The following is a 13,675-nucleotide window of genomic DNA, read 5'->3' as shown; positions in this document are numbered from 1 at the left end:
TGAAAGTTGGCCGGTGAAAACATCTTGAAGCAGATCTGATGCTGGGAGCCATTAGCAAACAGATAGCTAATGAAAGTAAGAGAGTAAAGTTCTTTATTTAATGCTATACAGGCCAAGCTGTGAAGGACTGATTCTTGCGAACAACTCCTGTCCGGAGAGAGCTGATAGAGGAGAGATACTTACATCCAGTATGACTGAGATGCCTTTCTTGCTTTCCGGAGTGACCTGCTCCCTGGAAGCCGCCTCTCCCTTCAGGGATTCCCTCTCCCCGAACTTCTTGTCGCTCATCTTGGTGAAGACCCAGCGGAGAACCCCGTCCAGTCCCCTGGTGCTGCGCTGGTGCGGCGGCTGCTTGTCACGGATGGTGCCGAGGTTCTGGACGCTGTCCCTGCAGTAGCGAGCTGCCTGATCACACATCTTCACATCCTGCGGACCCCCCTCCCCACCCCGGCAACACCAACACAACACGCCTCCCCTCCCCTCACCGTCACCGCTCACGCACTTACACAGAAAGAGAGAGAGAGAGAGAGAGATGGGGGAGGAGAGGCAGAGGGACAGAGAGAGGGAGGGAGAGACTGGGAAATACAGAGGGAAGAGATAAGACAGCGAAGCAGAGAGAGGCATAAATATAGACAGAGGGAGAAAGAGACACAGAGAGAAGCAGATAAAAAGAGGAAAGAAAGCGATCAGGCCGGCTCCATTCCTCCACTCTCACACTCCCCACACCTGTCCGCCTCAAACTGTGTTTTTGCTGCTGCCCCATGAATCTCCATGCAGCCAGCCTTCTCAACAGCAGCGCTGTACGCTGAAGATGAATTGTAAACTGTGGCTAAACTTTGTGTATGTATTTATATAGAAAATGTGGCTCTGTGCATTTGCCTGTAATTTTGTGTGTGTCTGTGTGACGTTGTGTGTGACTGCTTGTGTGTGTAACTGTGAGTGGGACTGACTGTGTGTGTGTGTGTGAGTGAGAGTGTGTGTGGCTGTGTGTATATAAACTATGGGCGCAAATTGAAATATGTAAAATCTGTGTCACTGTGTATCTAGCATTAATTTTGTGTGTCTGCCTGTATGTATGCGTGTGTGTCACTGGTGTGTACCCACTATCCCACGTTTCTGCCACCGCCCGAAACAAAACTCTGCCCCTGCTTATGCAATGGGAATAACCCCAATAATCACCCCAATATCCCATTGACTTGCTGCCCCACCCGTTCTAAATGTGCTGAAAAAGCAGCCCTTCCCCCTACTGTAACACAGACTAAAGAGGAAAGCAATCCTTTTACATTAGGATTCATATTTACTGTGTAACCGGAATCATGGATCAATAGAAACTGCAGCCTTTGCTTACTGAGCCTGCTGTTTCATTTAATGTGGAATGCTGTGTTCAGGACATCTTTCCTTTTCTGTAAAGTATGCAGTCAGCTGGAGATCAAAAAGAAAGACTTGCTTTTCTTTAACAACTTTCACAACCTCAGGGTGTCTCAAAGCACGTCACAGCCAATGAAGTACTTTTGAAATGTAGTCACTGTTGTAATACAGGAAATGCAGCAGCCAAATTGCACACAGCAAGCTCCCACAAACAGCAGTGTGATAATGACTAGATAATCTGTTTTAATGATGTTAGTTGAAGGATAATCTTGGCCAGGACACCAGGGAGAGCTCCCCTGCTCTTCTTCAAAATAATGCCACGGAATCTTTTACATCCACCTGAGAGGGGAGACAGGGCCGTGGTTTAATGTCTCATGTGAAAGATGGCACCTCTGACAGTGCAGCACTCCATCTGTAAAAGATACAGGAAGGCAAAGCCTGCAGCTTCGTGCCTGGTTCTGTGTGTGAGATCCACGCACAGCCAATGCCCAGACTCCAGCGGTCTGGAGCTGACTTCATGCCTAAGCTCCACCAGATCACGGCTGCCCCTATTTCCCTCACCTCATTGGCCAGCTGGCAGCTTGATGCGCTTCTACTAACACGATGCCAAAGGAGCTAGTTGCAGAATGCAGACCAGGCAGCAGGGGGCACAGTGTCTGGTTGAGAGGCAACCTCTGCGGGGATGGACGGCTCAGTCAACCAATAGCAGGAACATGGGGGTGGAGCAGTTATAGGCAGGAGGTCATGTGATGACACCTCCAGGAATATGTTCAACCAGAGTTGGCAACCCTACTCTCCCTATATCAATGCAGGAGGCAGAGCCAGCCTTCACCACATTGGGGAAATCAGTGACCAGAGACGTGAAATCACACTCCAACTACGCTGGGCCCCGGCTGGAGCATTGTATCCGATTCTGCACACCACACTTTAGGAAGGATGTCAAGTTCTTGGAGAGAGTGTAGAAAAGATTTAATAGAATAATACCAGGGCTGAGGGACTTCAGTTATGTGCAGAGACTGGAGAAGCTGGGCTTGTTTTTGTTAGAGCAAAGAAGATTGAGGGGAGATTTGATAGAGGTGTTCAAAATTAGTAGGGGTGTTGACAGAGTAAATAGGAAGAAACTGTTTCCACTAGCAGGAGGGTCAGTAAGGGAGGTGTGGTGGTAATGTCACTGGACCAGTAATCCAGAGCCCAGGCTTATGCTCTGCAGACATGGGTTCAAATCCCACCACGGCAGATGGTAAAATTTGAATTCAATTCATAAATCTGGAATTAAAAGCTAGTCTAATGGTAACCATGAAACCATTGTCGAATGTTGTAAAAACCCATCTGGTTCACTAATATCATTTAGGGAAGGAAATCTGCCGTCCTTACTTGGTCTGGCCTGCATGTGACTCCAGACCCACAGCAATGCGGTTAACTCTTAAATGCCTTCAGTGGGCAGTTAGGGATGGGCAATAAATGCTGGCCTAGCCAGTGATGCCCACATCCCATGAATGAATTTTAAAAAAGCAGATTTAAGGTAATTGGCAAAAGAATCAGAGGGGAGATGTGGAGAATGTTTTTCTGCAGTGATGTGGAATGCACTGCCCGAAAGGGCAGTCCAAGCAGATTGAATAATAACTTTCAAAATAGAATTGGATAAATACATGAGGAAAAATTTGCAGGGCTATGGAGAAGGGAAGAGAAGTGAGACTAATTGGATAGCTCTTTCAAAGAGCTAGCAAAGGCACAATGGACATAATGGCCTCCCTCTGTGTAGAATTCTATGAACTCTCGTGAAATCAATGTGTTATGGGAGAGTGACATGAATCTGACCTGCAGATAGATTCAGGCAAACCCAGAGTGGCCAATCAAAGAGGAAGATCACTCCTCGCAAGAGTGATTCTATAATCGAAACCAGGGCTGATGAGATACATAAAAGATTTCACTTCACAAAGTGAAGAACAAGGGGACACAGTTAGTAGGATGAATTTATTAATATTATAGACGAAGGCTGCAGTTATCTGCCTAAAGGCCAAGAACGAGTTCAGACACACAGTCAAACATTTGAAAGTTTATTGAGGTTTAATTGAACCGAAAAACTCACAGTCAAGAACCAGCTTACATTAAATCAGGTCATGTTGCAGCCGGTCGAGCTCAATTTTCCAGATACCTTTCTTCCTGTTCCCCTTCCCCAACCTCACAGTACAATTTCACCACTTTTAAGCTTTCCAATGATAGTAGTGCACATGATCTTAGTGGACTTTGCGCCAATTCTCAACCTTCTAATCAAGAAGTTCCTGGCCCTAAACACTCACACGGTCATAAGGCTAATATGCTTGTGTTCAGGGTCAGCAAGACCCTGGGTGGGTGGACATGGGTGGGAACAGGTGGCCTCACATTACCTGACTATTGTACCACGTGCCTGCTATCCCTCTCTATCGAACTCCATGGAACTGAATATCAGGAGTGTAGGTGTGACGGAAATCAGGCATGCTCAAATGGAAATATTAATTTTGTTCTGATGAAAGATCACTGACCTGAAATGTTAACTCTGCTTCTCTCTCCACAGATGCTGCCAGACCTGCTGAGTATTTCCAGCATTTCTTGTTTTTATTTCAGATTTCCAGCATCTGCAGTATTTTGCTTTTATATTAATTTTGTCATATGGAATACTGCTTGAATCTTTTATTGGACACTGCAAATAACTTTTAAAAAAGCAGAACTGAGCAATTCGAGAAGACAAAGGCTGGCTGAGAGACAGAAGTAAATTACCAGTCTGGCTGGAACAATGGGGGTGCTCCCTGATTCAGTTGGCAAGATTGGTTTTGTCAATAGGGGTAATCAAAGGATATCGACACCCATTTGGCTTTGTAAGAGCCAAACTACCCCCCATCGAGTATGTCTGAAAGACTCTGAAATTCAAACAGCCCTCCAAGAACTGCTGTTTCAAACAAAGAGATGGTCACATGACACACCTGTTGTTGCGTTGTGCTTCAAAAAGTAAAGAGACTGCAGCTGAACTTCAAGAGAAAGGATCTCTCTCTCTATCTCTCGTTCAAGCAAAGTCCCAGGGGAACCACGTTGGCAGCGTCTAAGCCTCAAGACTACAGAATTTTACAGACGACCACCAAGAAAACAGTTGAAACCTCCCTTCAACCTTCTGGAACCAGAGAAGCAAACCTGAAATTGTCCACATGGCCCCAGCAAGGACTCCAAGACTTTAACTTCAATTAAGGACATTACAACCCAGTTTTTGCACTCCATTTATTACCAACTTTACTTCAACCTCATGACTCTTTCTTCCCCCCTGTATCTATTTGTGTGTGTGTGTGCCTCTAGTATGCATGTGAGTGTGGATGCATCGCATATTTTAGTAATTTTAACTGGTTGAGAGTGATAAAGTTAATAAACTTGCATCTTTCTTGTTTAAACTCACCTGTCTGATTGGTTTATTTGTAATTGTGTTCGAAAAACAGTGAACAAGGGCTCACTGAGGTGGTGAGCTAAAATCACTGTGGTTAAAAAAATAAACTTTGTTACGGCCAAACCAGAGAAAGGGCAAGAAGGGAGCCTTGGGACCGCTTCCTCACCTGGTCGTAACAGTAGTATAACATGTTTACATCACCACCCAAGAATTTCAGCCCCACAACGTGTTATTACAGTTAGTTACTGTTCGGCCAGGTGAGAAAGGTGTCTCGGGGTCTTTTACTGTCTTCACCTGGTCTTATTGCAACAGGATTTGATTTTTAAACACACTGTGTTTTGAGCTCCCGCTTTGGTGAATCCTTGTTCACAGCTTTCCAGTTATAAGGCAAAGAAATGAGCACACCAGGTTTTCTTAGGTTTAAAGAAGAAAAGTGAAATTTATTAAACTAACTTAAACTCTAATTTGGTTAACGCCTACAGATACGTGCCGTGCCCCACGCTAGCAGGCAGACACAATACGGTCATGCAAATAGAAACCGAAAAGAGAAAAAAAATAAAATGGAGAGGTTTGAGACAATCTCTGAAGAGGGTTTTTTTACTGTGCTTCGAGCTCACTGTAAGGTCCTTGATTGTAGGTAGTCTTGCTTTTCATTGGGGCCCAGTATTCTTCTTAAACCTTATTCACTGTAGGAGACTTTTCTCTCTTGGGGTTCATATGTCTTATGTCATATGTTTCCAACGCTGGTGAGAGGGAGATGAGAGCAGATGGGAGAGAGGTGTTCTCAGTCCAGGAGCAAACAGCTTTCTGAGTTCAAAATTCTGTGGCCAATTCAAATTCAAATAACCAACAGCCAACCAGTCATGTGACTAAACTGGTCTGACCACTTCTTCTGTGTATTGGGGAAGCAAGGACTGGGTCCCTTGTTCCAACACAGTCTGCTAGGATGCCAATGCCTTTCCAGTCCGGGGCCTGGCAATTCCTTGTGATAGACCCTCTTTGCTTCCCAGCCACAATTTTAAGTTTTAATGTTCATGTGGCGAAATAATGTGTTCCTCAGTCTTGGCAGGTGGGGAGCTTGCCTGACAGTTACAGATAAACTAAAGCTCTAAATGTAAACAGCGTGTGGTGTGACCCACGAGCAGCCAGCTCACCACCTCTGTACAGAAGCTGGACTGTTAACCATTTATGGAATTCCAGCTTTTAAACTACAGAGGTTGATATCAAAATGGACCTTAAAGACCTGGCTGGAACAGGGCATCTCACAGTGTCTGCCCTTAGTTAGACTTGTTCCTGCATCCTACAGCCCTGTAACTTGCTGGAAGTATGAGCTGATCAGGGCATGATCGGGGCATCTGGAACCTTGGTGAATAACGGAACCAACAGTATATCTCCTTAACCAATGAGATTCCAGGTTTGAGAGATAAAGACAGAAATGCATGAGAAGGAAATAGGGTGAATTAGTCAAATCAGGTGCAGAAAGAGAAATAAAGAGAGGGAAAGAAAGACTGGATTAGGAGAGAGAGCAAGAGGAGACAGAAAGGTATAGTAAGAAATAATTTTTCAAAAATTTAAAATTTAAAAGCTCTCTGACCACAATTTACCACCTCTAAGAATAAGACTCCACAGTTTTAATTGTTCCCTTTCTGGGCCAGAGAGGTTGAATGCCATTGCAGGAACATAAATCTCATCATAAAAATAGTACTTATGTTGTAAGGTTCCAGCCCTAACTTTCTGTGGTCAGTTGAATGAGCAATTAATGTGCCAATACAGCAACTTCATGAAACGCATGAGGCGATTAAGGGTGAGCTGCAATCTTTGCGGAACTGAGGGCGGAACAGTGCAAATCGTCCAGAAACTTGTGGTGATTCACGACTCACAGGTATCTCTTCCATATCATAAGCTGCTGGCCAATTTACACAGTAATAACAGTGTGCATCATTAAACTCACTGTTATTTTAACTGCACGTTCTGGGGAAATTAAAATGATTTTGTGCCCCTTTTCTAACTCTTGATCCTAATCTCTAACACACCACCAAACTGGAGAAAGAGACTTTCAGCGCTGATATCGGGAAATTCTTCTTCACACAAAGTATGATCAATGTGTGGAACAAACTTCAGGTAGAATAATGGAGGCAAAAACCCTGGAATTGTTTAAGAATCAATTGGATACAACGTGAGGGGTGGGTGGACATTATCTAGATGGGTGTATCTCATGAGCAAAATTTCCTTGGGAAAGATATCCACAGGAAACATGTACATGTACTAACAGATATTTGAATTTAAAGTACCACTGGGTATATTTTCTGCTTTCGGTTTGGTCCAGTAACTTAGTAAGAAGATATTCAATTGTTGTCTGAGGACTGAGTGAGCACAAACTCTCTCATAAAGTCATAGAATCATACAGCATAGAAACAGGCCCTTCGGCCCATTGTGTCTGTGCCAGCCATCAAGCACCTACCTATTCGAATCCCATTTCCAGCACTTGGCCCGTAGCCTTGTATGCTATGGCGTTTCAAGTGCTCATCTAAATACTTCTTAAATGTTGTGAGGGTTCCTGCCTTTACCACCTCTTCAGGCAGTGAGTTCCAGATTCCAACCACCCTCTGGGTGAAAATATTTTTCCTCAAATCCCCTCTAAACCTCCTACCGCTTACCTTAAATCTATGCGCCCTGGTTATTGACACCTCCGCTAAGGGAAAAAGTTTCTTTCTATCTACCCTATCTATGCCCCTCATAATTTTGTATACCTCAATCAGGTTTCCCCTCAGCCTTCTCTGCTCTAAGGAAAACAACCCTAGCCTATCCAGTCTCTCTTCATAGCTCAAATGCTCCAGCCCAGGCAACATCCTGGTGAATCTCCTCTGCACCCTCTCCAGTGCAATCACATCCTTCCTATAATGTGGTGCCCAGAACTGTACACAGTACTCCAGCTGTGGCCTAACCAGCATTTTATACAGCTCCATCATAAACTCCCTGCTCTTATATTCTATGCCTCGGCTAATAAAGGCAAGTATCCCATTCGCCTTCCTAACCACCTTATCTACCTGTGCTGCTGCCTTCAGTGATCTATGGACAAATACACCAAAGTCCCTCTGACCTTCTGTACTTCCTAGGGTCCTACCATCCATTGTATATTCCCTTGCCTTGTTAGTCCTCCCAAAATGCATCACCTCACACTTCTCAGGATTAAATTCCATTTGCCACAGCTCCGCCCATCTTACCAGCCCATCTATATCGTCCTGTAATCTAAGGCTTTCCTCCTCACTATTTAAGACACCACCAATTTTCGTGTCATCTGTGAACTTACTGATCATACCTCCTATATTCACGTCTAAATCATTAATGTACACTACAAGCAGCAAAAGTCCCAGCACCGATCCCTGTGGTACACCACTGGTCACAGGCTTCCACTCGCAGAAACAACCCCCGACCATCACCCTGTCTCCTGCCACGAAGCCAATTTTGGATCCAATTTGCCAAATTGCCCTGGATCCCATGGGCTCTTACCTTCTGAACCAATCTCCCATGCAGGATTTTATCAAAAGCCTTACTAAAGTCCATGTAGACTACATCAACTGCTTTACCCTCATCTACACATCTAGTCACCTTCTCAAAGAATTCAATCAAGTTAGTTCGACACGATCTCCCCCTGAGAAAGCCATGCTGACTATCCTTGATTAATCCCTGCCTCTCTAAATTGAGATTAATCCTGTCCCTCAGATTTTATTCCAATCGTTTCCCAACCACTGATGTTAGACTCACCGGCCTGTAATTACCTGGTTTATCCCTGCTACCCTTCTTGAATAATATACTACATTTGCTGTCCTCCAGTCCTCTGGTACCTCTCCTGTGGCCAGAGAGGATTTGAAAATTTGTGTCAGAGCCCCTGCAATCTCCTCCCTTTTCTCACATAACAGCTAGGGATACATCTCATCTGGGCCTGGGGATTTATCCACTTTTAAGCCAGCTAAAACAGCTAATACTTCCTCTCTTTCGATACTAATATGTTCAAGCATATCACAATCCCCCCTCTCTCAGTTTTGTTCTCCACAGGAAGTGGGAGTGTATCTGAGCAGGAGATAAAACTGTGAAATGTTTCATCTCAAGGAATGTGGACAATTTCAAAGGATAAAATGAAAAGGAATCAATCTCTGGTCTGGCAATGTTGCGATTTTCAAATTCTCATCATTTTTTGTGTGCTGTCCACAAAAAGCAGGGCAAAACTAATCCAGCCAATTATCACCCCATCAGTCTACACTCGATCATCAGCAAAGTGATGAAAGGTGCAGTCAACAGTGCTCTCAAGTGCCAATTAAACAGCAATAAACTGCTCACTGAGGCTCAGTTTGGGTTCCACCAGGGCCACTCGACTCCTGACCTAATTACAGCCTTGGTCCAAACATGGACTACAGAGCTGAACTCAAGAGGTGAGGTGAGAGTGACTGCCCTGGATATCAAGGCAGCATTTGAGCGAGTATGGCATCAAGGAGCCCTAGCAAAACTGGAGTCAATAGGAATCAGGGGGAAAACTCTCTGCTGGTTGGATTCACACCTAATACAAAGGAAGATGGTTGTGGTTGTTTGAGGCCAATCATCGGAGTCGTAGGACGTCACTGCTGGAGTTCCTCAGGGTAGTGTCCGAGGCCCAACCATCGTCAGCTGCTTCATCAATGACCTTCCTTCAATCATAAGTTCATAAGTGGAGATGTTTTCTGATGACTGTACGATGGTCAACACCATTCACGACTCCTCAAATACTGGAGCAGTCCATGCCCAGATGCAGCAAGACCTGAACAACATTCAGGCTTGGGCTGATAAGTGGCAAATGACATTCACGCCACACAAGACCAAGGCAATGACCATCTCCAACAAGAGAGAATCTAACTATCTCCCCTTGACATTGAATGGCATTATGATTGCTGAATCTCCCACTATCAACATTCTCGGGGCTACCATTGACCAGAAACTGAACTGGAGTAGCCATATAAATGCAGCAGGTACAAGAGCAAGTCAAAGGCTGGGAATTCTGCAGCAAATAACCCACCTCCTGACTCCCCAAAGCCTGTCCACCATCTACAAGGCACTGGTCAGGAGTGTGATGGAATACTCTCCACATGCCTGGATGGGTGCAGCTCCAACAACACTCAAGAAGCTCGACACCATCCAGGACAAAGCAGCCTGCTTGATTGGCACCCAATCCACAACCTTAAATATTCATTTCCTTCACCACTGACGCACAGTGGCAGTAGTGTTTACCATCTACAAGACAACTGCAGCAACTCACTACACCTCCTTCCATGGCACCTTCCAAATCTACGACCTCTTCCACCTGGAAGGACAGGGCAGCAGATGCGTAGGAACAACGCCATCTGCAAGTTCCCCTCCAAGCCACACATCATTGTCATGTGGACCCTCACCTGCCAAGAATGAGGCATATTAATTTTGTCATATGAACATTGATTTTAAACCATTGCTGGAGTGAGGAAATGACTTGTTAAACAGATCAGCCGTGGCTGAAAAAAACATTTACATACTAACAGACAGTGCTTGTGGAGACAAAGGACCATTCCCTGACACATTCAACCCACAATGGACTTTGATCACCAGACATTGAAGGTGAGGACGCTCACATTCCAGGATGACTGCTAAGATGGCCGAATCCACAGACAGACGTGATCAAACTGGCTAGTCATATGACTAAACTGCTGGGCAACTTGAGTTTTTCTGAACTGTACAGACAGTTTGAGAGAGAGACTGTTTGCTCCTGGACAGTAAAGATCTCTCCTGGCTGGCTCGCCACAGCATCTCCGATCTCTTTCTCACGGAACTCCAAATCCACTGAAGAAATTAACCTCAAGAGAGAAAAGTGTCCAAAGTCGAACAAGGTTTAAGAAGAATACTGGGCCCCAACAAAAAACAAGACCTGCTTACAATCAAGGACTCTACAGTGAGCTTGAAGAGCACTAACCAAAACCATCTTCAGATATTGCCTCAAACTTTTCCACTTTATTTCTTCTGCTCTTTTCTGTCTCTATTTGCATGTGTGTATCGTGTATGCACGCTAGCGTGGGCACGTCGTGTATCTGTAGGCATCAACCGAATTAGAGTTTAAGTTTAATAAAGTTCAACCTTTTTTTCCTTAAACCTAAGAAAACCTGTTTGGCTGGATTCTTTGCCTTACAATTGGAAAGTAATGAACAAGGATTCACTAAGGGAGAGCTTAAAAAACAGTGCGTTTAAAATAAAACCCTGCTACGGTAAGACCAGGTGAAGGCTGAGAGGGAACCCTAGACCCCTTTCTCACCTGCTCGTAACATCATCCTGACTTGGAACTATATCACTGTTCCTTCACTGTCACTGGGTCAAAATCCTGGAACTCCCTTCCTAATAGCACTGTGAGTGTACCTGCAGCACATATACTGCAGCAGTTCAAGAAGGCAACTCACCACCACCTTCTCAAGGGCAATTAGGGATGGGAAATAAATGCTGGCCTTGCCAGTGATGCTCACATCCCATAATACAAACAAATAAAAATTCTTTTCAAATCCTTCCATGGCCTTGCCCCTCCCTATCTCCGTAATCTCCAGGATCTCTATTTTCCCTCCAGTTCTGGCCTCTTGGCATTTTAATCATTCTACCATTGGTGGCCATGCCTTCAGATGCCAATACCTTCACCTCAGGAATTGCCTCCCTAAACCTCTCCACCTCTCTATCTTGCTTTCCTTCTTTAAGATGCTCCTTAAAAGAGCATTTGGTCATGTGCACTCATAGCTCCTATGTGGCTTTGTGTCAAATCTTGCCTGTTAGCACTCTGTGTAAGCACCTCGGGAAATTCTACAATGTTAAAGGCGCTATATAAATGCCAGTTGTTGCTTGAGAAGCAAATGTTGCCAAATACTGGCTCCACCAGCAATGTGAGTGAAATATAGAAAGGTGTCATTTGATTCCATTAGGTTCAATAAACTGGGAGAAATTCCACAATCCCGAGGGAAAGGAATATCTGTGACAATCAATTGCATCCCAAAGAAAGGCGGAATAACTGGCAGACATGGAGAAATTGCAATATCGTTCAGGCAGGACGACATCACCATTGCGATGCACTACAGTGTAGCTGACCCACTCTGCAATATCAGACAAAAGCAGCTCCAAGTTGAAGAGTTGCTTCAAGGATTTGGCTGGTCAGTGTCCACTTTGGTCCACAATCCATGCTGATTTACCAGACCTTAGTTGGGGTGACCAGTTTTTATTCATTCTCTGGATATAGGGATCACAATCAAGGCCAGCATTTATTGCCCATCCCTAATTGTCCTTGAGAAGGTGGTGGTGGTCCTTCTTCTTGAACCCACACAGTCTATGTGATGAAGGTACACACACAGTGCTGTTGAATAAGGCACTCCAGGATCTTGACCCAAGGACGATGTAGGAACACCAATATATGTGATGATGTGTGAACTGGAGGTGAACTAGCAAATGGTGGTGTTCCATGCAACTTCTGCCCTTGTCTTCAAGGTGGTAGAGGTCATGGGTTTGGAAGGTGCTGTCGCAGAAAGCTTGACAGTGGGCCTCAGTGTTCCAAATCTCAGGGATATAAAAATGAGCTAAGGTTGCAGACATTGGTGAGTATTCAGTGAGCCCAGCTAGAAAATGTAGCAGTGTGGGTGTTGGCTGACAGGAGGGTTCTCCGACTCTGCAGGCAGCTCACTTAGAAATTGGAACCGAGGAGTATTCAGAATCTTCGGAAAATAAGGGAAAATTCAAATGATGTGGGATGTTTGTACTGGGAGATAGGACACTTTAATTTTGAGGCACACATTGTAAGGATCAAACTGCCTCTACACTGTCCCATCAAGCACTCCCAGGCGACGTACAGCGCTGGTTAGATACAGAGAAAAGCTCCCTCCACACAGTTCCCCCCAAACACTCTCAGGGCAGGAACCACACAGGTTAGATACAAAGTAAAGCCTCCCTACATTAGCCAATAATATTCCTGATATCCACCATCAGACAAATGCCCCCTATGTCAGTATGACATTCATCCACATTCACCCACATGCCCACACCATCCAACCTATGGTCTCTCAGTGTCAGAATGCAGCTAGATTTAGTTTTAAGCATTGCGGCACCAGGAAGTGTATCAAGAATTCATCCAAATCACCTCAGGTAGGAGACAGCAGAGAAAAGAAACTTTCAGCCAGGACCCGAATTGAATACAGATCCCACAGATGAAAGAACAATGTTGGTTCCCCTCCAGCACCTAATGGAATATTTCCATAATCCATCAGATTGCTTTAACCATTATAGAAACAGCTTGATTTCCTATAACACGTCAGAACATCACAAATGAATTACTTCCAGAAGAGGAGTCACTGTTGCTAAATAGGCAAAATCTCAGATAAATTGTGGAAAGCAAGATCCCGCAATAAAGAAAAGATTAATCAGGCGCTTTTTGAGGAAACTCTTCCTGGATAATATCAAGAACAGCAAAACATGGCCTCAGTTAAACATTCCATCGTAAAGACAGTGCCCCTCGGACAGTGCCACACTCCCTCAGTACTGCCCCTCCGACAGCGCCACACTCCCTCAGTTCTGCCCCTCTGACAGTACGACACTCCCTCAGTACTGCCGCTCCGACAGTGTCACACTCCGTCAGAACTGCCCCTACGACAGTGCCACAGTCCCTCAGTACTGCCCTTCCGACAGTGCCACACTCCCACAGTACTGCCCCTCCGACAGTGCCACAATCCCCCAGTACTGCCCATCCGACAGCACCACAATCCCTCAGTACTGCCCCTCCGACAGTGCCACACTCCCTCAGTACTGCCGATCCGACTGTGCCACCCTCCCTCAGTACTTCCCCTCCGAAAGTGCAGCACTCCCTCAGTATTGCCCCTCCGA

General features: G+C 45.1%; 1 protein-coding gene across 1 annotated transcript in view; it reads right to left on the bottom strand.

Moving 5' to 3' along the window:
• necab2 (N-terminal EF-hand calcium binding protein 2) overlaps positions 1–417 on the bottom strand; it is a 487,163-nt gene extending 486,746 nt beyond the window's left edge. Inside the window, exon 1 of the mRNA XM_068049966.1 lies at positions 184–417. Coding sequence (XP_067906067.1) covers positions 184–417 — 234 coding nt within the window. The remainder of the gene's footprint in view (positions 1–183) is intronic.
• Between the last annotated feature and the right edge of the window lie 13,258 nt (positions 418–13,675).

The sequence above is a fragment of the Heterodontus francisci genome, chromosome 17, assembly GCF_036365525.1.
Source record: "Heterodontus francisci isolate sHetFra1 chromosome 17, sHetFra1.hap1, whole genome shotgun sequence".
Classification (NCBI taxonomy): Eukaryota; Metazoa; Chordata; class Chondrichthyes; order Heterodontiformes; family Heterodontidae; genus Heterodontus; species Heterodontus francisci.
Note: the sequence above shows the minus strand (reverse complement) of the source record. Positions and strands in the feature narration are given on the sequence as shown.